Source organism: Myotis brandtii, unplaced genomic scaffold, assembly GCF_000412655.1.
Source record: "Myotis brandtii unplaced genomic scaffold, ASM41265v1 scaffold333, whole genome shotgun sequence".
NCBI classification, from domain to species: Eukaryota; Metazoa; Chordata; class Mammalia; order Chiroptera; family Vespertilionidae; genus Myotis; species Myotis brandtii.
In genome coordinates this window covers 1666527-1693707 of record NW_005362842.1, presented here as the reverse complement: position 1 = coordinate 1693707, position 27181 = coordinate 1666527, and the positions used below count along the sequence as shown (strand labels likewise).

The window sequence follows — 27181 nt, the reverse complement described above, 5'->3', positions numbered from 1 at the left end:
TTGCTCAGGGTGAAATCAAGGAGGCCTGTGCAGACATGGAGGAGGGTTTGGTGCTTAGCTGAGAGGGTGGGTGGATGAGAGAGGAGACAGGGTGGAGTTCCGGGGGGGAGTGGCCCCCTCCCTGGAATGCATCCTCCTGAACTGTGCATGAAGTTTCTAAACCTGCAGAGTGTAGTGTGCCTACAGGGACTGCTCAGGAGGCCTGAGGGACTGCTGAAAAGGGCTCCGAGTCCAGTTGAATCCAAATCAGGCGACTCCTAAATTTCAGGGGTCCACAGAGCAATTACTCTGCGGGATAAAAGGTAATTTCACCCAGGCAGGTGATGGAGAAGAGAGAGAGAGAGCCAGTGGCTGCAAAATTAATAATGAGTTCTTTTATTTTTAAAAAATCTTGCGATGGATAAGTTCAGAATCATTAAAAACATGAAACAGAATTAATATCCCCTGGAAAGGGGCAGCGATCTGAAGCAGGGCTTGCTAAGCCCTCGCTGGCCTGAGAGACACCAGGTGGGAGTGGGGTTGAATGGCAGAGGGACATTCCTACCCCGGGCCCTGCTCAAGGCCTCCTGCCAGAACGCCCACTAATAAGAAAGATAAAATTTCCCTGTTTATTACGGAGTTAAAAGTCCATTGTAGGACTGTGAAATATGACTTTAATAAATGAATACATAAGCCATCCATATGTGAAAACCAGCACTACTGAAAACTAAAACTATTTAGTCCACAGCCACATACATACAGGACCAGAACTTGGGGGTCTGGTGAATTTAAAATCCATTTTGCAAAAGTCTTCGAATCTCCTGATAGGTCCCCTCTCCTCTCCCGCAGCCATATGTGTGAATGGGTGCCCCTGAGTCCACGTGAGTCTGGGAGCATGCAGGTGTGTGAGCCTCTGTGTGTGCTCCACTCTGGGTGCATGGCCACGAGACCATCCACTACTGCCTGCGTGTGTGTGTGTGTGTGTGTGTGTAAGACGCACATGTGTGTTCTAAACTGCTGCTCTCAGCGCATTAGTGGCTTTTTCACCACGAAGCTCAGAGCAAAGGAAATGTAATGTAACAGCACTATAGTAGCCAACAAGTTGGAAATCAGAAAATAAAATTCTCCCAGATGAAGCTGCTTATCACAGGGCTGGTTCAGAGTTTACCCAGGACAGCTCAACTATAGAGGGTATTTCTTTTAAAAAGCTCTCCTTCCTTCTTCCTCTTTTTCTGTTCTCCCCTGGCTTCCTCCTCCTTCCTTCCTTCTGACAATTGCTGACAGGACATTATGTATGTGCTGCCTTATTTAATCCACAGAAGAACCCCTCCTTGGACCCATTACCGTCTTGATCTTACAAATGAAGCAACTGTGACTCAAAATGATGATGAGATGCATTCACCATTATTGAGCCAGTGAGTGGAAGATTCTCAGAATGGAAAGGCTATTTGCCCTAAACGAGGAAATTGAACTTGGAGCCACAGGACCTGTACCTAAGTTTGCCAATAATATCCCCTATTCTGGAACACAGGAGTTACTGTACAGGTGAGTGAGAGGCAATATGCTCTTATTTAATCCACAGAAGAACCCCTCCTTGGACCCAGTACCGTCTTGATCTTACAAATGAAACAACTGTGATTCAAAATGATGATGAGATGCATTCACCATTATAGAGCCAGTGAGTGGAAGATTCTCAGAATGGAAAGGCTATTTGCCCTAAACGAGGAAATTGAACTTGGAGCCACAGGACCTGTACCTAAGTTTGCCAATAATATCCCCTATTCTGGAACACAGGAGTTACTGTACAGGTGAGTGAGAGGCAATATGCTTACCACAGAGCTGGGACATAGGGATGCCCAAGAAACTTCTTTTTCCCCCTCCATACCCCATCAGAGACCATGACCAATAGTGTGACTGTCCCTCTCCTGGGTCACTTATCCTGCTCATTATACTTGGGAAATTGAACTTGGAGCCACAGGACCTGTACCTAAGTGTGCCAATAATATCCCCTATTCTGGAACACAAGATATGCTGCTACCCAACACAGGGTAGTGAGGGGTAATATGCTTACCACAGAGCTGGGACATAGGGATGCCCAAGAAACTTCTTTTTTCCCCTCCATACCCCATCAGAGACTGTGACCAATAGTGCAACTGTCCCTCTCCTGGGTCATTTATCCTGCTCATTATACTTGCCACCTGTGGCCCCATCCTGTCCCCATTGGCCGGGGCTTTCTGACTGGGACCTGAAGGTATCCATGGAGGTAACCATGGGCTTATAGAGACACTTGGCATTTACACACTGAGGCATCTGGGCTCCGGCCCCAGCTTTGCCAGTGCTTTGCTGTGTGCACTTGGACTTCGTGGTCTATCTCTGGACCTCAGCTCTATCACCTACATTAGGGTTAATCAAACGATGGCCTGGAGGTCAAGTCTGGCCCATCACTTGTTTTTGTCCATAAAGTTGTACTGAAACACAGCTACATCCATTCATTTCCATATTGTCTAGGCCCAGCTGTGTGCACTTGGACTTCGTGGTCTATCTCTGGACCTCAGCTCTATTATCTACATCAGGGTTCATCAAACCATGACCTGGAGGTCAAGTCTGGCCCATCACTTGTTTTTTGTCCATAAAGTTGTACTGAAACACAGCTATGTCCATTCGTTTCCATATTGTCCAGGCTGTTTCCATGACGCATCTGAAAGGACTGCAGCTTGGATGTTGAACCGAAGGACGTCTCAGAAGCTCCCAGCCACTAACCTTGCCACCCCCAGGTCCACCTTCTTCTCCAGACTCTAGAGAAATTTATCCAAAACGCAGATCTATGTCACTTTCTTACTTAAACACTTCCAACAGTGGGCATGGGGATTAACTGAAAATAGGCACAAGGGATCTTATTGGGATGGTGGACATGTTCTAAAACTGGTTTGTGGTGGTAATTGCACAACTCAGTGGCTTTACTAAACATCACTGAATTGCACAGTTAAAATAAGTGGATTCTATAATATGTGAATTGTACCTCAAGAGTGTTGTTTATAAAAAAATCTTTCCACAGTCCCAGGTCAGGATGACCTGGAGCTCCGTGGGCTGGGGCTGGCATGCATGCTGCGTCTCAGTCCCCAGTGGGATGAGCAGGGAAAGTGAGAGAGGTGTTTAGAAACTGTGACAGCAATGTGGCATGGCTGTGACATTTTTACTGCCATTTGTAAAACTATAGGTCCACACTGAGTTGGGGAGGGAACTGGTCTTTCACCAGAGAGTGTGAGAAGCACTGCTCTAGAGCAGTGAATACAGGTAATGTCCTTGGCCTGGCATTCGGGGCCCACACGACCTCCTTGCCCCTGCAGGCTCCATGCCCTGTATGTCTCCTTTGCAACCTCCCCTTAGTCCACTTAGATGTCCAAACTCTGCCAAAATCTCTCACCCACTTCCTGAGCCCATGGCCTGCCCTATCCCCAACAACTCAAATGCCTTTCTCTTCCTTCTTCAATAATCACTTATTCACCCTTCCAGACTCGGCCTCAATGTCATCTCCTCTTAGAAGCCATCCTAACTGTCTTTCCCCCCACCCCGACACCTCTTCTCCAGGGGTGATCTCTGACTAGTTACCTCCTCTCTCTGAACCTCAACCTCTTCACCTGTAAAACAGGGAAAATCATAGCATTCTCCTCATTAGATAACACTGTCCCCCTCATCAATTCTTGTACAATAGGCTTCAATGTCTATGTTCCTGCAGCATTGTGGGAACTCAAATGCATCTGGCTGTGTTGTCATCATTTATCCACCGGTCTCCTCCTCTACGGCCTGCTAGAAGGAGAAGTTCAGTAAAGACGAGTTGAGCCAGTGAGCAAATGAAGTCCTTTCTCCACTGCACAACTCCAGGCAGGCAAGAGGTGGGTGGGTTTATGGTTACTTAAAAAAGAAGTTGAGCCATGGAAAACCCCCTACCTGGTAGAAATGTGGCCAGAAGGTGCTGATGGCCAGCTCTGCCTTCACCCAGCCCTCGGTGACGACGCCGGACACGTTCCAGACGGGGTTCCCCTGGGGCCCGCCGTTCACCTTCACATAGACGTTCAAGGCGCCCGGGCTGGACCTGTCGCGGCTGGAGAAGTAGTAATGGAAATCGATGCAGTGCGTGTCATTCTCCTTCAAGGTGGGCAGGAGGAGGTGGGCCTTCTGGCCGGAGGCCCTCCCGGAGCTGTTCACCATCATGAAGGAGCCTGGAGACCCGCAAAGGGGGCAGGAAGGAGACAGGGAGAGAAAGAAAAAGCCTCCTGAAAATCGGTTACACCCCTCAACATGACGGCCAGAAATGGGGTCACTCCAGCAGGGGCTGGTTGAGCCTGAGGAAACCACATCTCCTCTCTCAACCTCAGCGCCCTCTTCTGTAATTGGGAATAACAACCCTACTCAACAAGGTGGTTTTAAAAATGAAGAGCTAGTAACATATTGTACAACGTATTTCTACGAAGTGGATGCTCTGAACACTTACGGAAGAGACATTACATCCAGCAGCTCCTGCAGGAAGCATGGCATAAAACCCCAGGAATTTAGTTAATGGCAACCTCCATGGGTAAAATGGGGTGACATATAACCTCACGTAAGCATTGGCTGTCTCAGTGGAAACAACCTTGGCAATACGGAAGGTGTCATTGTTCCAACATAGTCCACCTGAGCCTTGTGTTCAAGTTCAGGACAGGGCATAGCAGAGGAGGGCGTATAAAGCACACGCTGATTCCACTCAGCAAGGAAGACCCGGAGGAAACGCGGAGAACCGCTGGGAGATGCTCGGCCTGGGAAGGAGGGGAAGGAATACTAAGCACGTAAGGAGTCCCAGTGGGATGCTAGGTGTCTTATTTATACATCATTCAATTTAATCTCCAGAATGGCCCTGGGGGGCGGGGGATTCTCCTGTTATTTAAAGACTGAGTGGCCTGCCCTGGGCCACGCAGACAGGGAGCGATGAGACCCAGATCCGCTCCAGCCTCAAAGTGTATGCTCTCATTACTACTGGCAGCAAACAGGACTAGTCTTTTCAGGACTTAAAAGGCTATTTCCTAGGAAGGACGGGAGCCTCTTTGGAGTTGCTCTGACAGGTTAAAGGGCTGTTTCTAGTTCTTCGCCCCTCCCTGGATCTGCGTCCTTAGCCTCTTGCTTCTCAGAAGAGGCGGAGGGTGTTTCCCCATCCTGTGACTTTGGACTGCACTTGCTTTGGTCAAACGATGCTAACAGAACAATCCAAGGGGAGGCTTGCCCTCTTGCACAAATGCCACCTTTCATGGGAAGAATGCCCCCCAGGTGGCTGCTGCCCCTCAGGTTGGGATGGAGGAGTACTGAGCAGAGGCGGCAGCGAATAACCAAGCCATGCCACCCCCGCAAGAAGCACAGCCACGCGGCCCACAAGCCCAACCTAGATCAGCAGAACCACACTCGATGCTCGGACCATGAGCGTGAGAGCAAGTGCTCATTATTGTTAACCCTGGGTTCCCTCTCGGTACTTTAGGCAGCATTATTGTGGCAACAGCTCCTTGATGCAGGTGCCTGAGAGGGCAGACTTCTGAAAGGAACCACCAGGAGGCACACTTCAGTGCAAAAGGACCTTCTAAGGCAGCGGTTCTCAACCTGTGGATCGCGACCCCTTTGGGGGTCGAACGACCCTTTCACAGGGGTCGCCTAAGACCATCGGAAAACACATATATAATCACATATTGTTTTTGTGATTAATCACTATGCTTTATGTTCAATTTGTAACAATGAAATTGGGGGTCACCACAACATGAGGAACTGTATTAAAGGGTCGCAGCATCAGGAAGGTTGAGAACCACTGCTCTATGGAGCAGTGGGCCCTGCAGCTGAATTCTAGCCAGTGGGGCCAGGCCTCCACCCTCCCTGACCCCCACTGCTCCATCCTCTCTTATCTTGTCTCTCAAAAGATGGTCCTTGGAGCAGCAGCCCAGCACCCCTGGGAGCTTGTAAGAAAAGCAGGACCTTGGGCCCCATCCCAGGCCTAGAGAATCCAAGTCTGCATTTGTCAATATCCTCAGCTGGTTTGTAGGAGGCACATGAAAGTGTGAGCATCACCGCTCCATTGTCTTTCCCACCCACCAGCTGCAAGCACAGGAGCCCAGGAGCCTAAGTGACAGCAGAGCTGCAACCAAAGGAGCCCGGTCCCTGAATGGCATGGCCATAAGAAAGCCCACCCACCTACTGAGAACACTCATTTCAGGCCTTTAGTAAACAGGGAATCAACTATGACTGGGTTATTAAGCCATTCAAATCCTGTCATTTATTTTTGCAGCTAGCATTCTCATTATTGGCACCCCCCATGGAGTCCCTACTTTGTACAAGTTCCTTTATTTAGGAAGATGAGATGAGTAATGACAGCTAGCAAGCAAAGCTATAAGACACCCCAAATAGGAACATCATTACAAGCAGCATCCTGGGTAAAAAGCAGAAAGAGAGCAGAGAATGGAAAAACTGGGCTCTGAGGATGAGTCCTGGAGAAGGAACGGCATACCTTGGACCTTCATTGAGAGAATGTGTGTCTTAGGTGGACTAGCATTCTCATTATTGGCACCCCCCATGGAGTCCCTACTTTGTACAAGTTCCTTTATTTAGGAAGATGAGATGAGTAATGACAGCTAGCAAGCAAAGCTATAAGACACCCCAAATAGGAACATCATTACAAGCAGCATCCTGGGTAAAAAGCAGAAAGAGAGGAGAGAATGGAAAGACTGGGCTCTGAGGATGAATCCTGGAGAAGGAACGGCACACCGTGGACCTTCATTGAATGTGTGTCTTAGGTGGGCCAGCGTTGGGTTGGGTCAGGGACGCTTCCCATGTTCCCCACCAGCACCCTGGCCCATGATGTCAATTTGTGTAACGTAATGTGCATGCTCTGGCCCTCAGACTAGACAGAAAGGTATGTGTTTTGGTGCGAGGCTCAGAGGTGAGACTACAAAGCAGCGCTGTGGGACCCAAAAGACAGAGTGTAAGAGCCTGGCCTCCTACAGGGGTGTGATGTGAAAAGGCAGCATCAGCAGGTGGCACGCCCTGCACGAGGGAGGGGCACTGTGACATTGGGAAGGGTCCCACACAGCAGCTGTGGTGAGCTTGCAGGCAGTGGGCTTCCTTAAGGATGCCAGAAAGTGGCAACACTGACCCTCCATCCATGCACTCATGAGATCACGGGGAGAGCCCTGTGAGGGCAGACAGGGGCCTGGCAATCATGCACATGGAGGCTTGGGGGGGACACCATTTAGATCCTGTATTCGAGTCCTATGGTTCCTATAACCAATTACCACAAACTCAGTTGCTCGATACAACACAAGTGTACTCCCTTATGCTTCTGGAGGTCAGAAGTCCAAAGTCAAGTTGTTAGGAAGGCTGCTTTCCTTCTGGAGGCTATAGAAGACCATCAGTTTTCCTGCCTGGCCCGGCTTTTAGAGGGCGCCTGCATTCCTTGGCTCATGGCCCCTTCCTCCATCTCCAAAGGGCATGACTTCAACCTCTATTTCCTTCAGCACAACTCCTTGTTCTGACGTTGACCCCTCTGCCTGCCTCCTATAAGGATGCTCTTATAAGGATCCACCCAGACAATCCAGCATAAACTCTCCACTGCGAGATCCTTCACATCTGCAAAGTCCCTTTTGCCATGCCAGGTAACTATGCACAGGTTCCAGGGATTGGGACATGGACATCTTGGAGGGCCAGCATTTTGTCAGCACAGGTATTTTTGTTAATAGGACCACATCTGTACTCCCAGGCTAGTAGACCAGAGATAGAAAGATGACAAGTCCATTCAGAAGCCAGCAGGGGCCCTGGGAAATCTGAGTGCTCTTATGTGAGTGTAGAAAGTTCCCTGTGGTGCCTGGCCAGTGTGGCTCGGTGGTTGAGTGTCTAACCTGTGAATCAGGAGGTTGTGGTTTGATTCCTGCCCAGGCTGCAGGCTCAATCCCCAGTGGGGGAGGGGAGAGGGGAGGGGGAAGGAGGGGAGGGGTGGTAGTACAGGAGGCAGCCAATCAATGATTTTAAAGATGATTTCTTTCCCTCTCATCATTGCTATTTATATATCTCTCTCCCTCTCCCCTCCACTCTGAAATCAGTATTTTTTTTTAAAAGAAAGTAAGCTCCCCATGGTGTAATGTCCTCACCAAAGTCTTAGAGGGAGAGTACCGTACAAAAAGCAAAATGTGGGGTCAGCTCATTTAGTTCCCAATCTGGACAGAAAGAAAAGGTTTGGGGCGACACCTGGGGGAGGTCCACCTTTCAACAGTGGAAACTCATCAGGGATGCTGGCCAGTGTAGCCACCATGGTCACACACTGCTCCTCAGATGCCACCCACCACATGTGGCTGCTCTCAGGCCACCCTCCATGTTAACCAGATGTTTGATCTGAAGTAGAAACTTGCCCTATGGTTTGGCCACTCAATACCCGAACTCCCTTCCTGTGGTTGGAGCATCTCCCCAACTTCTGAAGCATGGCCCACGTTCCTCTATCGAAAAGAAAAAGCCCGATGCCCACTTTCCCAATCTCCTCGGTCACTAAGACTTGGGCACACGATCTGGGCGCCACGAAGCAGGTGCACCCAATCCCAGTGTCTGAACCAGAAGCTAGGAACTAAGTAGACCAGGGCTCAGTGAACCACAGGCTGTGTCGAGAGGGCAGCAGCCGTGAGGAAGGTGCCTCCAGCTGCGGAGGCAGCGATCCCAGTGACCGAGCAGGAAATCCAGTCTTGACACAGAGGTGGGGTAATGAACTCAGCCAGGTGGGTCAGCATCTTCCGGGACTGAGCTAAACTGAGCTGGGATTTGAAGAATGAATGGATGTAAAACCTTACTGGCTCATGAGCATATTATGAACCCTGACAGTGGAATCTTACCAGCCCCTACCTGTACCTGCTGGAACCCCAGCTCCTAGCAATACTCCCTACATATCCCCCAAATCCCCAAGGCACCTTAATTAATGATGGCAACCCCCTTGTCCCCGCTGCACGTCCAGGAATAGATCCCTCATCTGCCTTTGCCACCAGTTGTGGTGTCTCAATGACCGGACAGGTCCTCATTAGTGTCTCTTTGCTCTGGGACACACTCGGGGGACACACAGCAGCATTGCTTTAGCCCTGAAGTCAACAGAGTTCAAGAGACAGCTCTTTCTGCAGACTCCCGTGCCTTTTTTTCCTCCTCCATCCAGATGCACACTCACCTAGCACCATGTCCCCTACAGTTCAGCTCTCACTTCCACTTGGCATCATCCTTTGGGATGGATTTTCTCTCTGTCCGTGGCCCTACAGTCAGTCCCTACAACAGGCCCCTCCAGTCTGCAGGACACACGATCCTAACTGCACAGGGCTCACATTTTTCTCTCCTAACGCCCCTTCCCCAGGAATATCCTCAGCCACATCAGGTTAGTATACATCCGCAAATATAAATAGAAACTAGGGGGTATATCGCTAAACTCCACACATCAGAATGTGTGAGCCTGTCCTCTTCCGCAGTCAGGATCCCTCCCATGGAAGTGTGCCTGGTGATGATTTGGGAGAGCATTTCAAATAGAGGGAACAACACGTGCAAAGGCACAGGGGCAGGAAGTCACAGCATCCAGCAACGCAAGCACGGAGTCCTAGGGGAGGGTGGCATCCAGCCAACTCTACAGAGGTGTGGCCACGTCCCCCCAAAAGAAGGGAGCCGGACCTGAGAGCTGAGCACAGACCTGCCGCTTTACAGCCTGTTCCGGAGTGAAGCCCTCAGGCATCAGCGGCTCAGTGGGGCCCGCTTTCATCAACAGGTTGGCTTAATTACTATCATCCCGAGGCTGCCAGTTTCCTGGAGATCAAAAATGAGCCAGTCATTATGCCGGGATCAGTCAGAAACAAGAAAGAGGAAGACTGTAAATACATATTCTTTCTCTCTCTCTCTCTTTCTCTCTCTCTCTCTCTCTCTCTCTCTCTCTCTCTCTCTCTCTCTCAAAAATCCACTGACGTGATAAGGGACATAAAACAGCATTAGTTTCCTCATAGTTATTATACATAGCACCGAAAACTGTGAAATTAAACCAGGAAGTGCTCTCCGGCTGGCCATAAATTTTGCATTTTTCCCCCTTCGTGCATAATAACGCCTTGATAAGCGCCCCATTATTGATGTGTCTGCAGCATAGATCCCCCTTTTGGAGGCAAAATGCTTCTCCGTAGCAGATGGCGGCTATTGTGTTTACACATGAGCACCTCACGATTGCATTTCCTCACGTTGGCAGTAAAAAGAAAGCCCAAATTGAGTTTTTAATGGCTTTGCACATTGTTCATTAAGATTACATGAGTGTGCTCGGCGACTGGCAGCTGAGCGCCTGGAGCTCTGAGAGCTCAGAGCCGTCCCTGCAGACAGGTGGTCCCGCCAGCTTCCAGCGCCAGCACCTACGGGAAGGGGGCGGAGGGCTGCGGGGACCAAGTGCAGCCTGAAGCCAAGGCAGCTGTGGCGCCATGGAACGAGCCCTCAATTTCCAGTCAGGAAAACTGGGTTTCCGCCCCTCTCCTGTCACTTCTTCATTGCATGATCTGAGCAAGTCAGTAAAAGTTTCTGGGCCTCCGTGTTCTCATCTATAGAAGGGGATCATGACAGCTACACATCAAAGTTTTTTTGTTTGTCTGTTTCCAGTCAATAGTAAATGAAACATTGGTCTTAACTCAATAAATGTTAATTTCACAATAAACAGCCAGTAGCAGATGATAGGGGGGCCCAATGCAATTTACCACATGTTTAATGTTACTAGTGTTTACGGAAAACTTAGTACATGCCAGGCATTGATCTGAGCATCTCTTAAGCATCCCAATGAGGTGGTACCATGCTATCCCTGCTTTAAAGTTAGAACACTGAGGAACAGAGGGGAAGCCTTTTGCCTAAGCAGCCCTCCTCCACTCCGTGGGGGGCAGAACAGTGGCTTAAAGATGTCCATGTCGTCATCTGTGGAACCTGTGCGTGTCACCTACATGGCAAAGGGGGATTAAGGTTTCAGATGGAATTAAGGTTGGTAATCAGGTGACTTGAGATGGGGAGGTTATTCTGATCGAGAGAGGCAAGGGAGGCAGAATCAGAGAGGGATTTGAGGACGCTAAGACCCTGACTTTGGAGATGAATATGGGAGCCACAAACCAAGAAATCCAAGTGGCCCCGAGAAACCAGAACAGGCAGGCAAACAGAGTCCCCCATAGAAAGGAACACAGTGCCTCCAACTTCTTGATGTTAGCCCGGTGTGACTATGTGGAACTTCTGACCTCCAGAACGGTAAGACGATGAAACGGGTGCTGTTGTTACGCTCTAGCAGCAAGGGAATCGAACTCACTCCAGACTTCCCTGCTTCCAGGATTTTGCTCAGGGGTGGTGTTCCTGAAATCCACACTGCCCGGCCCAGTGGTCGTCCTTCACCACTGACTTTCACCCATGCCCACAGAACACTTATTTCTGCATCGCCTACCCCACACATACCTCTACTATAGCTATTCTGGACAAGGCCTAATGTAAAAGCCCAGAATGATAACATGTAGCTATCTGGTCACAATAAAGGAACAAGGGACACAAAAATCTCAAAAGACTCCACCATAAATTAAGAAAATAGGTGGAAGAGAAGCGCAGAGTTCTGCCAGTAGTATCATGAAAATGAGCAGTCATTCAGCTAACCACACACATAACAATTTACCAGTCGCCAGAGTAACAAGCATATCAGCATTATCCATATTATCAGTCAAAGCAATCTAATTGTCACGTGTCAAAAAAAGCAAAAAAGCAAAGACATTTGTTTCTTTTTTAATATACCGGACAATGGAGAGGAAGGGAGGATGAGAGAGAGGGAAGGAGGGGAAGAGGGGGAAGGGAAGGAGGGATGAATTACAGGTTAATGGATACATAATATCTATTTACAACAAGGAAAACACCCTGCAGTTTCAAAGGCGCTGAACACTGAACACCACGCCGTGTCAGAGTCAGTCTGCGTGAACAAGCAGCAGCTATTGCTGTAATCACTCATTCAGACCTCAAGTTGGGGTTTGAGCATTTCATATGCAAATCTGTGAAGACAGTTCTCAGGAAACAGCTCTCTGATCATCCATGTGGGTGTGGATAATGTGGTTTAAAATGAAAATAAACCCAGGTGACTGGTTGTGAAGGCCCCGCTGGAAGAGGCTCTATACGTGGGCCTTTCCCCAAAAGACCAGGTACCTGCGGCACCTGCACTCTTCCCACCCCTGAGGAGAAGGCGGAAAGAGGAGGGAAGAGGGAGCAAAAAGAGAGAAGAAAGGGAGGAGAATAAGAAGACGTAAGGAAAGGAGAAAGGAGAAGAGTAAACACAAAGGAAGATGAGGAGAGGAGGGAGAAAGGGAGAGAGATGGCAGGAGAGGTGGGGAGAAGGGAAGAGGGAGGCGGTGAGGCCGGAGAAATAAAATACAAGTGAGGAAGGAACACTGGGCGGGAGGAAGGAGCAGAGAGGAGAAAGGTGATGGACACAAAGCAGAATAAAATCGAAACCATGTACCACCCCTTAACTACTTCTCATCCCCTTCACTCCCCAGACAAATAAAACATTTCCACATTCTCCTCTGGACCTTACAATAATCTTGTGATGAGAACATACCCAGGTAAAATGTTGTGGGGCCCAGCGGGCCTGGGGTTCTCTCAATTTATAACTTCATAACTCACCTCCCCCAACATCTCCGTGTAATATCTTACCATCCCAGGAGGAAAAATAAACATTATTGAAGGAGAAATAATGGAACCCAACACATGACAGAATGAGAACTTGGCTCCATAAATGGTGACATATAAGGCCTTGTTTGCGTTGCTTTTTGACATGGGAACGACCCCAACAATGTTGCCAAGGTCAAGGTAGAATTGAAGGGCAGGTCACGCCACTCTCCCTCCAGATTCTGACCTCTTCTGTGCACCTGGTGTTAGTCATATGGTGCCTCTGAGGGCAAGGAAGTCTCTCTCCTTTCTCACCTGTAAAATTGCTGAGCGGATAGAGTTTTTGAGGTTCCCTCCAGCTAGAGAAGTCTAAGGTTCCAAGACTTCACAGTTACGTGACTGTGACCAGTCGGTGGTGAGTTAGATGCCAGGACCGGCTAGAATTTTCTACCTAGATGCCTTCTAGAGATGGGGAGAGGGAGGAGCGGCCTTTTACTTTGGGGCTTGCTCCTGGAGATACACCGTAACTTTTGTGTTCCCACAGAATTGCTTTTCTGCTCTAGTCACACCTGCTCATTGATAAGAGCAACAGCTGCAAACACATACCATCACATTTGACTAATACTCATTCATTCAATTCTAATAGGAACCTAGGAGGTAGTCACTATTACCATCCTTCTCTTACAAACGGAGGTACAGAGAGGTTAGGTAACTTTCCCAAGGCCACACAGCTCACTGCACAGCCCAAATTCTCACCCAGGAAATTCTAACCATCATTTAGGTCTTAGGCTCCACATCACACGTGGGCGTGTTGTATCTGGTGGCGAGGACTGACCCCACATTCCCTGGGGCCAGCTGGCTTTGCCCTGGGGAACTGGTACAGGTAGGAAGAGGGGCAATAAGTGGGAGGAAAGAACCAAAACGAAATCAGTTGTCAAGCTGCTGCCATATTAAGAGCAAAGAGAACAATAGGCTTGTCAGGAACATTTGCAGACCCCAAATTGTTCTTGACATTCATTGGGCTGAGCTCTTTGCTTCTGCAACTCTAAATCGCTAAATCGAAATGACATGGAACTAAAATATATATATATTTATATATATTTTTAAATCTCCAAACTCTTCCCACATCTGCTGGCATGATAATATTTTGATTAGTTACATTTATGCTCCAATTACACTCGCAGAATGTTCAACTGTGTCTTATATATAGCATGTTTGCTGTGCTCCGTGGAAAATACTGGATTATTACCTCGTATATTTGCAATGGGAAAAGACACGATTGGAAATGGTGTGGGGGCGAGGGGGGCACATGGAGGAAAGCCAAACAAAGAGATGAGGAAGCCTGTTAAAACAGTACTGTCTTGCCTTCACATTACTAAATTGGGTCACTGCTATTCTTTCCCAAGCTCTAAAATGCCAGGGCTTGGAGAGACAGGAAGCATTTAAATCTACCTTCCCCTCAACTGACACCTTTATCTCCCCTGAAACAACGGGGCCTGACCACGCACCCACTGTGACTACGTACCCACTGACCGGCAAGGTCAACAGTGGGGCTTGCTCCTGGAGAAACACCATCATTTTTGCTGCCCTTTTATTCTGGAGTGTCCATCTATTTCCCAAAGAGGTCCTTAACCCTGTCCATAGTAATTAAATAAATATATCTATAATAATCTATAATAATAAAAGGGTAATATGCTAATTAGACCGGACATCTTCTGGATGTCATTCCGGTCGTCCTTCCTGACGAAGCCAGGGCCAGAGGGAAGCCAGCCCAGGTCCTGGGTGCCTGCGGGCAGCTTAAGGGAAGCCAGCTGGGTTCTGGGTGTCTGCAGGTGGCCCGAGGGAAGCCAGCCCAGGTCCCGGGTGCCTGCTGGCGGCTGGAGGAGGGAAGCCCAGGTCTGGGGGCCGGAGGGAAGCCGGTGCCGGCAGCCGGGGGAAGGAGACCTACTCTTGCACGAATTTTCATGCATCGGGCCTCTAGTCTATTAATAAAGGTGAAGAGCTCCTCTGAGCTTTGCAAAATGCCTGCCCTGGTGATGCTGGGAGGGCCTTCTTACCATGAGGGCTGGCGAGATGCCATGGCATCATTTCACTCTTCACCAGCAGACCCCCCACTGTGGTTGTTTGGGGCGAGAGTATAACACTACCTACTGCCAATATCAGATGGACCTCTCTGCACCGTGAGATGTGCTAAAGGCTGTCCGTACCCCAATCCACAGCCCCTCCCTTTAAATCCTGAGCCACTGGGACTTACTTTCTCCATTTGTTCTCCCGGCCACTGCATCCCTAAGTCAGCTGGCACCTCCATGCCTCAGTTTCCCCATGTAGCCCCATGCATGAAGGGCAAGCTCTCCAGCGGTTTGTTAAAAAAATCCGCTAGAACCAAGCATTTTATAAATTGAATGAAAATGGTTCTGGCCTCAAATATTCCTTGCACACCCAGTATGTATCCAACACCAGAGAAACAGCAGTCAGCAGGGCAGAGTTTGTGCCCTTGTGGAGAGTACAGACAAGTAAAAGGCTGTTACAGGATGTGGGATGTTCTATGATAGGCCGGGCACATGGAGGGGTATTAACACAGACTGGATGTGGAGGAGGAGGGATAAAAAGAAAGAAAAATCAATGTGCTGGAGCAAATAACCTCCACACTGAGGCCTAGGGTTATTCAGGTGTCAGACAGGTCAAGAGGAAGCAGGAAGAATATTCCTGGCAGATAAAGTAGCCTGTTTCAAAGCCAAGAAGAAAGACAGCCTCTAACATGCGGAGGGACTGAAGCAAATACCTTACAGGCCACTCCTCTAACCTCCCACCCTCATCTGATAGATGAGAAACTTGATGTACAGAGAGGTACAGCAACTTGCCCTTAGCCACACAGCCAGAGGGTGGCAGTGCCAGGATTCAAAGTGAGGTGTGTCTGACTCCAAAGTCAGTGCTATTTCTGCCTAAAACAGCGGTTCCCACTCTGTAGCATGCATCATAATCACTCAGAAAGCTTGTTGAAAGATGGCTGGATCCCACACCCAGTATGTTGTGGATGGGGCCTGAGCTGAGAATGTGCAGTTCGAACAAGTTTCTAAGTGAAGCTGATGGGCCACACTCAGAACCACTGGGCTGGCCAGTCTCTAGTCACCAACCCTGAGAGGCCACAGTCCATAACCTTGGGCTGATGGACAAACAGTGCTGTCCCTTCTCTCCATCCAGGGCCAGCCAAGATGCTAACTAACCCATTTCAGGAGGCTCTCGCCCACTTTGGGCCATACCCTACACACCTCTCTCAAGGGCATGAAAGCTCTGGCCACTGGCCATCAAACATGAAGGCTCTCAACAAGGTCTCTCCTCGTCAATCATTGCCAATTACCAGGAATATCATTAGACACTTATTGACTTCCCCAAATGTACTCGGGTCTGCATAGAAAATAGCACAATAATTATTCCTCCTCTTTACCATCCTCTAAGGAGCTACAAGAATTTGACAGCTGTTATCCAATTAAACCTGACAGCTTTTTTTTTAATATAAATGCATTTCTTACCTCTACAATGGGAAAAGCTACTTCCTTTTTTGAGGTAAGAAGACAAAGAGAGGCCAAATAAGTTGGCCATCATCACTAGGGTCATTTCTTGCCTCCTTTCCCCTGCAGGGCCCACGGAGGCTTTCCAGGAAGACTGGGGATCTCCAATGAGTGAGATAGTTGGCCCTACAAACCAGCAGGATAAGGTAGGTCCCGGTGTCACCTTCCAGTTGTAATGACCCCAGGAGGCACCAGGAAGCCAGGGCTGCCCCCAGTTTACGCCCAGGAGCATCTCTCTGTGCCAGTGGTCCTCCAAATTCGGTTCCCAAACCAGCTGCATCAGCACCACCAGGGAACTGCATAGAAAACCCACTTCCACTGAATCAGAAACTCTGGGGTTAGCCCCGACCTGTGCTCCCACAGCCTGCCAGGTGGTGCCAATGCACTCGAGTTTGAGAACCCCTTTTCTTGCAAACAGGAACCCAGGACCTCAGCCTGATGTGTAGGCCACAATAACCCAGGGGACTCGTGCCAGTTCCTATCTATTGGATGTTCCCCACATTTTTCAAGAAGGGACAGGTCACCTCAGGTCACAACATCGCAACACCGGTCCACAGCCTGCACTCTGGACCACTGCCCTTCACCACCTCACATGAAACTGCCTCCCACTCCCACTTCCAGGAAGGCCTCGAGCACCACCCCTGCGGGCCAGCCTGGGAAGGGCATTCACTGCCCCAGGAGGGGACCATGGCCGCCTCCGCATGTCAGAGGCAGGAAGAGGAGGGCACTTAGAAACGCTACTCACAGGAATGACATAGGGTCTCCCAGTCCTGCTGGAGTCCTTGAAGCCACCAGGATGTCCCATCGCTGTCAACTGGGGCCTCTTGAAATCAAGTCCCTGAACCCCTTGACCTTCTTCATGGCCTTCATCCCAATCAGCCACTCTTCCCTCTTATCCTTCTCTTCTCCTCCCGTTTCTAATCCTGTCCACTGCAGATCAGATTCCCTACGTCAATACCCAGCCCCCGTCTCCTTTCCTCATCCCACCTCTCCTATTAAAATCCACTTTGGACGTTGGACTCCTTGACCACAACGCAAACGTCCCTCTCCCCTTGTCACCCTTCCTCCCGCTGCTCTCCACCCCCCTCCAGCCGTGGGTTCTATGCTCCACACCATTAAAGAGAACGGCCCTGCCAGCCCCACCCAGCTCCACAGCAGGCCTGGATGGGAAGACAGAGCAGAACAAGATGAAACGACGACGTGAAGGGAGCCATGGACTGAAAGCTTCAGGTGGGCAAGGAGTTATGTACCATTTGCTAGGGCTGCCGGAACAAAGTACCACACACAGAGTGGCTCCAACAACAGAAATGTGCTGTCTCACAGTCCTGAAGGCTAGAGTTAGGAATTGCAGCGTCAGCAGGGCTGGCTCCTCCTGGGGGTGGAGGGACGTTCTGTTGCAGTCTATCCCTCTAGCTCCTTCATCCCAATCAGCCACGCTTCCCTCTTATCCTTCTCTTCTCCTCCCGTTTCTAATCCTGTCCACTGCAGATCGGATTCCCTACGTCAATACCCAGCCTCCATCTCCTTTCCTCGTCCCACCTCTCCTATTAAAATCCACTTTGGACGTTGGACTCCTTGACCACAACGCAAACGTCCCTCTCCCTTTGTCACCCTTCCTCCCGCTCCTCTCCACCCCCCTCCAGCCGTGGGTTCTATACTCCACTGAAAGGGTCATTTGACCCCCAAAGGGGTCGAAACCCATAGGTTGAGAACCGCTGCTCTAGCTCCTGGTGGTTTCCCTGCCAGCCCCACCCAGCTCCACAGCAGGCCTGGATCGGAAGACAGAGCAGAATAAGATGAAACAACGACGTGAAGGGAGCCATGGACTGAAAGCTGTCAGGTGGGCAAGGAGTTATGTACCATTTGCTAGAGCTGCCAGAACAAAGTACCACACACAGAGTGGCTCCAACAACAGAAATGTGCTGTCTCACAGTCCTGAAGGCTAGAGTTAGGAATTGCAGCGTCAGCAGGACTGGCTCCTCCTGGGGGCGGAGGGACGTTCTGTGGCAGTCTACTCCTCTAGCTCCTGGCAGTTGGCCGGCAATCTTTGGCTTTCCTTGGCTTGTATATGCATCACCCCGATCTCTGCTTTCAAATTCATGTGCCATTCTCCCTGCATGTGTGTCCCTCTCCAAATTCCCCCTTTTCAGAAAGACACCAGCCACATTAGAGTAGGGGCCCACCCCCTACAGTGTGACTCATCCAATCCATCTGCAATGGCCCTACTTCCAAATAAGGTCACCTCCTAAGGTGCATCCTAGGGTTAGGAGAGGGACATATGAATCTGAGTGGCAGCTACAATTCAACCCATAACAAGCTTTCCAGAGCCCGACTGTGCTCGCCACCCAAAGGGGTGTCCAAGGCAGTGGCTGAGGAGGGTTTCTGGTTTAGAGAGGACTAACCATCACATTTGGAGATGTGGTGAGCAGTCATTGGTTTTCATTGTCAAGTGAACCTCGGGAAAGCAGAGTGGAAGGGAGGGGAGGAAATTGGCCACCATAGAAAGACAACCGCACGGACATCTTGAGGTGTTCCTGGCATGGGGCGGGGGTAGTGCTTTCTACAAAGTTGTGGCATTTAATTGGGCTTTTGACTGCAGTTGGTAAACTTTTCTTGAAGAAGAAGCTTCATGAGGGATTGCAACTTATAGTGGACGTGTTTGCTTTGAAGCTACTATACCAGGTGCCATTGGGAAAGATGCGAGCACCCCTCCCCAGAGCTGCCAGTTCATTGATGGTGCCAGTTTGTTCCACAGCGAATGTATTCTGAGTGCCTGTTATGTGCCAGGCCCTGTTGGAGGCCCCGGGCAGGCAGCTGGGAACAAAACAGTCATGATACTTAATCACAGACAATTTGCTGAGATGGAAATTCTTCATGAGAGCTTTGGAAGAAGTTGATAGGGCTTCTGAAGGTGCCCCCCCACCCCCACCCCCAGGGATGGTCACGAGTCTTTTATCCCATGATTTCCTCATTTTGACGTCTTGATTTTCAGCTAATCTTCTGATGCTCTGAAGTACCTATTCAGTGATTATTTCCCCCAGGAAGACTCTATGAGTGGTAAATTTTTCTGAGCCCATGCATTTCTGATTCTGCATTATTTTTATAGTATAGATCATGAGACTGCAAGTAAATTTCTTGAGTCTCAACCCATTCCATTGGAACTGCCATAGTCCCTTGCTTCTCACTTTGCTAATAGGAAAAGGAGGGAAGTCTGGTCCCTTGTCGGTCAGATTCTCTTCTTGGAAACACACCTGGGAAGCAGGTAGGTAGACACATCTCACACCCTAACACTAAATGTATAGAAGATGCTTTTATCCTGTGGGTTTGTACTTGAGAGCATAGCACAGCGATGATGATGCAGGCTCTGGAGTCACATCCTGCGTCCCAGAACTGCCCGAAGTCACATCCCAGCTCTGCCACTTCCTATAGTGCATTGTTGGGCAAATTACTTAGATTCTCCATATCTCTGTTTACCAATCTGCAAAATGGGGATAATAAGAATACCAGTCTCATAGGATCATTGTGAGGATGAACTGAGTTAAAAATACGTAATGGCTCGGAACTGAGGCTGACAAACTTTTCCCATCGAAGGTCATTTAATGGATACTTTAGGCTTTGTAGTTCATACAGTCTTGCTCAACTCAACTGTCAGAGCCTCACAGTAGCCATGGGCAATAGATAAATGAATGAATGGGGCTGGGTTCCAATAAAACTTTACAAAACAGGTGGCAGAGGCAGCCATGGGCTGTCATTTGCAGACTCCTGACTTAGACAACCAGCAAATACTAGGCTCTCAATATATATTAGCTGGTCTTCTTAACTAGGATTAGATTCACAAGGATGCAGGTTGGATTGTCTCCTACGCTTATGGTCTGGTTCTCTGACATGATGAACAGATGGTGTACATAAAAAACCCTACCATCCACAGAAACTTTCCTCCCAGCCCACCTACAGCACTCTACTTGTGAAAACTACACCTTTCAAGATGCAACGTGCCGCCACAATTTCCCTGCTAATTTTTGCCGAGTTGTATTTGCGAGTTTCAGCCTCCAGCAAGATGTAAAAAGCAAGGGTGGGAAGGAAAACAATAGAACTCTGAGTGCTTCCGAAAGTCCTGTGCACCCTCTAAAGCAGCGGTTCTCAACCTGTGGGTCGCACGACCCTTTCACAGGGGTCGCCTAAGACCATCGGAAAACACACATATAATTACATATTGTTTTTGTGATTAATCACTATGCTTTAATTATGTTCAATTTGTAACAATGAAAATACATTCTGCATATCAGATATTTACATGACGATTCATAACAGAAGCAAAATTACAGTTATGAAGTAGCAACGAAAATAATTTTATGGTTGAGGGCCACCACAACATGAGGAACTGTATTAAAGGGTCGCGGCATCAGGAAGGTTGAGAACCGCTGCTCTAAAAGAATGTCTGCTCCATTTCAGGTTGGCATAGACCTTGATCTTCTACTAGAGAAATGGGAAAGAATTAAAAAGAATTGAAGCCATGTCCCACTTTTGTGGGGTCACAGCATAGATGGCTGATTTAACTTTTTTTTTTTTTACCATTCCAATTCGTTTCAGATGCTGCCAAAGGGTTGCCTGTTTTAGTGCCATGGCCTTCGCCATTGGTGCTGTCCTCATGGGAACTTTTATGGAAGCTACAAGAGGCTGGATTCCCAAAGGATCTTAAGGTTTATTCCCACCCTGGATCCTGAGCATCCACAGTAGAGTTCCTGAGCCCTGTCCTCTCTGGGGTGCCCACTGTCTCACTCCAAATATGAGGATCCAATTCTTTATCCACTTCTCGGGCTCTTCGGAGTTTGTCCTCCACCTACACCAAGGGGTAAGTTATACCCTGCTTTTCCCATCATCACCAAAAATGATACATTAGGACTGAGAGCCAAAAGCATAGACGACAGGTATGAGCCAAACTTCTGAACTCCTTTAAGGAATTTCTACCTGTTTCGGCTTCAATCCCATCCATATGTTTATATTCATTCATTGATTCATATAGTCATTCTGTGTCCATCAGAAACATTCACTGAGCAAACATGATGGGCATGGTACCAGGGATGCAGAGCTAAATAATAAACATGGTGTTCCCTTGAGGACTTCATGGTCCAGAGGGCAGAGGAGACCTCGTGGTGCACTGCCCAGATCCCTATGTAAAGAAGGTCTTGTTGCTCTAGCTGCTGGGACACTTTGATACACCGTCCTCAGCCATCTTCCCCTCCATGCATTGTCTCAGCTGCAGAGAGGGCCTCACCCAAGGCCCGCCCTTCCGGTGCCAGGCACCCAATGACAGATGGTGGCAGGCGTGTAAAGCCCCAGCTGTCCCTGCCCCCTGCAGACTGGGATGGGCTGTGTTAGTTCCAGAGTAGCCTGGGGGTTGGCTGGTACACTGCCAGGTCTGCATCCCAGCTCAATGTCTCGCTCTGCCTGCTCCTCCTACCACAGCTGCCAGTCCCAGGGGCACTTCCTCACAAACATCTGAACAAACTCCGTCTCTGCTTTGCTTCCCAGAGAACTCAACAATGGGTCTGGCACACAAAGTTACAGAGGGACCTATAATCTGATAGATAGAGCACCTGCATTAATCTGAAAAATGATCGTGTTATTTTAAATCTTAGAACACATATACTTATGTGAGTAGGGGGTTAAGTTTCTTATATGTGACTAGGGGGTTACGTTTTTCTTAAGTTTCCTTTTCAAGGCCTGTGCGAAGTGATTGAGAAGGTGACTCAGCTGTGAATCCAGCAAACAGACCGATAAGTGGGGTCAGAGTGACCCACCAGGAGTCAAAACATCATCTCATCAATATCATCTCATCACCTGATGACTAAAGACAATAGCTGATGTCTGTGGACCCCAGGCCTGCACGTAGCTGCATTCCCATTACCCTTTATAATCCTGTCCCCTGCACCTGCTGGAAGACAGGATTTGATGCTTGTAAGCGCCCTGTCTGCTTGGTTGGCTAGCCTTCTCAATAAACGCCTTATGTGATTCAACCCTGTCTTCATTATTGGACACAGCGACAGTCCAACCGGGGGTTTCCAGGTAACAAGAGGAGGAACAAATCACTCTGTCTGGGAGGCTTGGAGGTGACATTAGCATTGGTTCTTAAAATGTCATGTAGGACTATTGCAGATAGAGACAGGGGACAATCACTTTGAGCAGAGGAAACCCAGCGAGAAAAGACCTGGGAGGTGTCCCCCAGCCAAGTCCCAGAATCCTTTACTATCCTGGTGTGACTGGTGTGTAGGGACATGTGAGCCAGGGTGAAGAATGAAGCCAAGGCCTTGCTGGTCAAATGATGAAGTTGACCATCCACTGGGATCTGGTGAATGTTTTTAAGAAAAACTGAGACATGATAAAGTATTCATTTCACAAAGAAAAACCAAATCCACTCTAGAGCGTTTGTAGACTCAGACCTTTGCACAGCCATTGGAAGGCTGAGCAATGGTAATCAGGGAATTCTCTTCAAGAAATCCCTAAGTCCAAGAATCTCAGGAAACCTAATGCCTATATTTCTGGCTCCTATGGCCCCAAAGTGGGTTCTCAATAAACACAGGCATGACCCTATGTCTGCCAACTGCCCACACCCCAACACGTGCTCTTAGCATCTGGAGACTGTGGCTTCCCAGCTCTTCGGTCTCTGAGAGGCTCACTGACACAGTTCCAGACACCGGGAAAGTAGGAATTCGCTATCTGTTGCGTCTGGATCAGGCACCTGCCCCTGGCCACAGAGTGGTCTCCAGGACTGGTCGGGACTTGGAGAAGGACCCAGCTCATGCAGAGCCAACACAAAGCATCCAGCCCCGTTCACACGGAGGACTGGACTAGATTGCCTCAAAAGTATTCCCCAGTTCCAAAGCCTATGATCGTATGAAACAGCCTCCGGTGCCTGCAGCCCCTCCCCTGTTCAATGTACATGACGGATGGATTGATTTCCAGACGCTTCCAGCTCTCACAGCCTATGGTTTTGGGGTTTCTAGAAAAGCTTGGGCATTAGATTCATGACAAGTAACTAACTCGATAACTGAAATAGTGCCCGCCACCCACGAGAGGAAAATCAGTTTCAACAGGAATCACTTCTAGCCACAAAGGTTTTTAAGGCCGCCTCTTGCTCCTGCTCATGCCTCAGCCCACCCTGTCCCATAATTCCCAGTGCTCCAGCCTCAAAGCTTGATCCGTGGCTCTGCTACTTGCTAGCTACGTAACTTAAGCCCTGTTGCACCTTTTTTTGGCTTTTTAATTTTTGAACTTAAAGGTATCAGAAAATAGCAAAACCCACAAAAAATAAGATAATAAACATCCATAGCTCCACTATCCAGGTTTAACCTCTGTTCATATCTCGACTTTTTTGCTTTGCCAATTTATTTATTTATTTATTGATTGATTGATTGATTAATCCTCACCCCAGGATATGATTTTTATTGATTTACAGAGAGAGGAAGGGAGAGAGAGAGAGAAACATTTATGTGAGAGACAAACATAGATCAGTTGCCTCTGGCACATGCCCTGAATAGGGATGCATTCCCAGTGCTCCAGCCTCAAAGCTTGATCCGTGGCTTGATCCTCAAAGCTTGTCCTGAATAGGGATGCAACCTGCAACCTAAGTATGTGCCCTGACCAGGAATCAAACCTGCAACCTTTTGGTGTATGGGATGACGCTCCAACCAACTGAGTTACCAGGCCAGGGCTGCCTTTTTATTCTTAAAGAAATATCACTTTGTTGTTATTGCAAAAATTAGATACATATTCTTTTTTTAATGTAAAGTATACAGTTTATTTTAAAAAATCATTACCTAATAAAGTTAAACGAGATACATATTCATTTTGAAGAATTCAGGAAATGAGGAAAATACAAAGATCCAAGTTTTAAAAAATCCCAAGTCTCCCCACCCAGAAATAGCTGCCATTGACACACAGCAAATGTCATTGTAAATACCTTGATATAGACAGACAAAGGATGGAGGGCGAATGATTGGATGGACAGAAGAATAGGTAGAAATAAATACTATCAAATGTGGGACAAAATGTTACATGCTACTTTAAATTTTTTTAAAATATATTTTGTTGATTTTTTCCAGAGAGGAAGGGAGAGGGATAGAGAGTTAGAAACATCGATGAGAGAGAAACATCGATCAGCTGCCTCCTGCACACTCACTCCTGGGTATGTGCCCGCAACCAAGATACATGCCCTTGACCGGAATCAAACCTGGGACCCTTGAGTCCGCAGGCCAACGCTCTCTCCACTGAGCCAAATCGGTTAGGGCTACTTTAAATTTTTTATGTGTTGTATTTATTGTTATTTTTATTTAACAGAAGATAATTAAAACAAAATTGTAGGAAATCTAAACCTTCAAATGTTTCTTTGCCATCAGATATTTGCCAAAAGATCCCTCTGAGGTTAAGAATACTGAGTGTGAAGAAAACATAAAGAGTGTGGAGTAATTATGTTGCCTTTTAACTATTTATTTCCATTTTGCACTGTCTTTAGTGACTCCCTGCTGTGAAGGATGACATTACTACTCTCAGGCTTCCTCTCAGCTCCGCTGCCCCAGCTTCCCAACCCTCAGCTTTAATTGTTGGTGCTGCTATGCTGCCCAGTTTATAACCTTCACATCCTGATCTATAGCTGTAATTGCCCACGTTGTTTATTGTTAGTTTTCTATTTATAGGGAGTCACTCACTACTCATCATCAATCCTTATACCATGAGTTCTGCATTCATAAACCTTTTCTTTTTATTCACCCTTAATTAGCTGGTCTTGTGATCCAGTATTTTTTTTTCAAGATCTCATGGAAGTCATATTTATTCTGAGTACATTTATTCTTGAGGACAATTGCTTATTAGCTCTACATCCTGGATATGCTTGGCTATGCTTGCCTCCAATCATATCTATTAGACATTATTATACCATTGTCTTCCAAAACCAAATGTTGCTGCACAGAAGTTTGAAGCCAGCCTGGTATTATTTTTCTTCTCCTTGTGGAGGATGTTCATGTGTCTGGAAACTGCATAATTTCTTTCTTTATCTTTAGATTTAAGAGCTTAACTAGGATATGTCTTGGTGTTCCACATTCTATACCAAGTTTTCCTGCAACACATTATCCTTTCTATCATTTTTTTTATTGTGGTAAAATATAAAACATAAAATTTTCAATTTTAACCATTTTTAAGCGTACAAATTAAGTGGCATTAATTACACTCACAATATTGTGCAACCATCACCAATTTTAAGGTGGGACCTCACCCTCAGGGTGACCTTTCCACCCCTAGCATATCAATGGTCATGTGGTTCAGACCTCCCCCTGACGTCTCCTCTCCTGGCATGTAACTAGTCATATGGTAGACCCCCTAGAGGAGGAACAGGGGGCCAGAGAATGGCCTCATAGACTCCCCTACAAGCCGTGCATGACCACTCCCTTAAGCACTAAGCCTAGAGATAACATCTAGGCCTCAGCTGTGTTTCAGCTCCAGGCCAGAAAAGCAGCAAGGCCTTGAGGGGCAACACCATGGCTGACTTCAGGACCAGCTTGATTAATGACCCCCTGCCCTGGCACTGAACAATCAGTACAGACCATGACCCTGAAAGGACACACCTGGAAAACTAATGAATATTCCACTGAATCCTCCCTTGAGACCTCCAGATAAAAGTCCTTAAGAGGAAGGACCCAGTGTGTATACTTGCTCACTCTTTCTCTTGAGTATGCCCATGCCTCTCTCACCCCCTTCTTACCCCAATGTTCTATCTCTCTTTTTTCTCCTAAGCTCCAAGGACCATTCTTTGGCCTCTGTAATTTGTTTGCTGAGCCCACACAGCCCAGCTGACTCACTTCTTCCATGGCTCACTTATTCTACTTCAGTGACTTTCTAAATAAACTTTTGCTTGTCTTTGAGTCTTGGCTCTGAATTCTTTCTTAGCCAAAACTCAAGGACTAAGATCTAACATCTAGTGCCATTCGCCATTAACATAACCACTAAGCAGTAATACCCCATTCTCCCCACCCCCATCTGGAAACCTCTAAACTACTTTCTTTCTCTATGAATTTGCCTATTATACATATCTTATCATTGGAATCCTATAATAATAATAAAAAACCCAAACAATAAAAAGTGTTGGGGAGATGTAGAGAAATTGGAACCCTCATACAATGCTGATGGGAAAGTAAATGGTGCCCCTGCTTGTAACACATTGTCTTTTGAATTGCAAATTTAGCTTTTTATTCACTTCAGGAATTTTTTCTATTCAGAGGCAGAACAGCATAATTCTGCTCTTTTGAATCACAATTCTGCAATACACACACACACACACACACACACACCACAAACAAAAAACCTTAGAAGTCCCCCAAACACCCTTCTTAGTAAGTTTGTATGAGCTTTTGTTTTTTTAGAAATGTTTAAAAATAACTGTTAGGGCACAGCAGTCTCCTCCTGTAACATGTCTATATTAATTTCCCATTTAACCAGCTCAGGGTTTTGTTTTAGTAGAAGCTGCCTGATCTTATTAAGAAATTTAGCTAGCACTGAAAATTTTTATTAACAAGATTAATTGCATAGAGAATTGCTTCTATGGGCTTGATATAGATAATTTATAATCTGATGTTACATCTCAAGCTCTTTGCTTTTTGAAATGGAATCATGCATAATTTTCCAGAGATGATCATATAATGTTTCATTGGAGTTGAAAGTTTTATTTGAAATTTGGACTTTTTCAGAATAGATTGTTGTGTAAAAGTTATAGTGAAAGGCATTAAAATTAATATGTCCTATTAGAGAAATATATTGGTTTTTTCAAATCACTAGAATGGAAGTTAATCTAATTGGAAATTGGTATTGTAATTTCATACATCCTTGTTTTAGAGTATTCTAAGTGACTTATATTACCTTCAGTCAGAATACTGTGCTGTACTTAGATAAGCTTAGGTGAAAAATATCCAGTGAAA

At 47.5% G+C, this 27181-nt stretch overlaps 1 protein-coding gene across 1 annotated transcript in view; it reads right to left on the bottom strand.

The window, feature by feature from the left end:
- PTPRT (protein tyrosine phosphatase, receptor type, T) overlaps positions 1-27181 on the bottom strand; it is a 694385-nt gene that overhangs the window by 607798 nt on the left and 59406 nt on the right. Inside the window, exon 3 of the mRNA XM_014543700.1 lies at positions 3928-4199. Within this exon, the coding sequence (XP_014399186.1) occupies positions 3928-4199 (272 nt within the window). The remainder of the gene's footprint in view (positions 1-3927; positions 4200-27181) is intronic.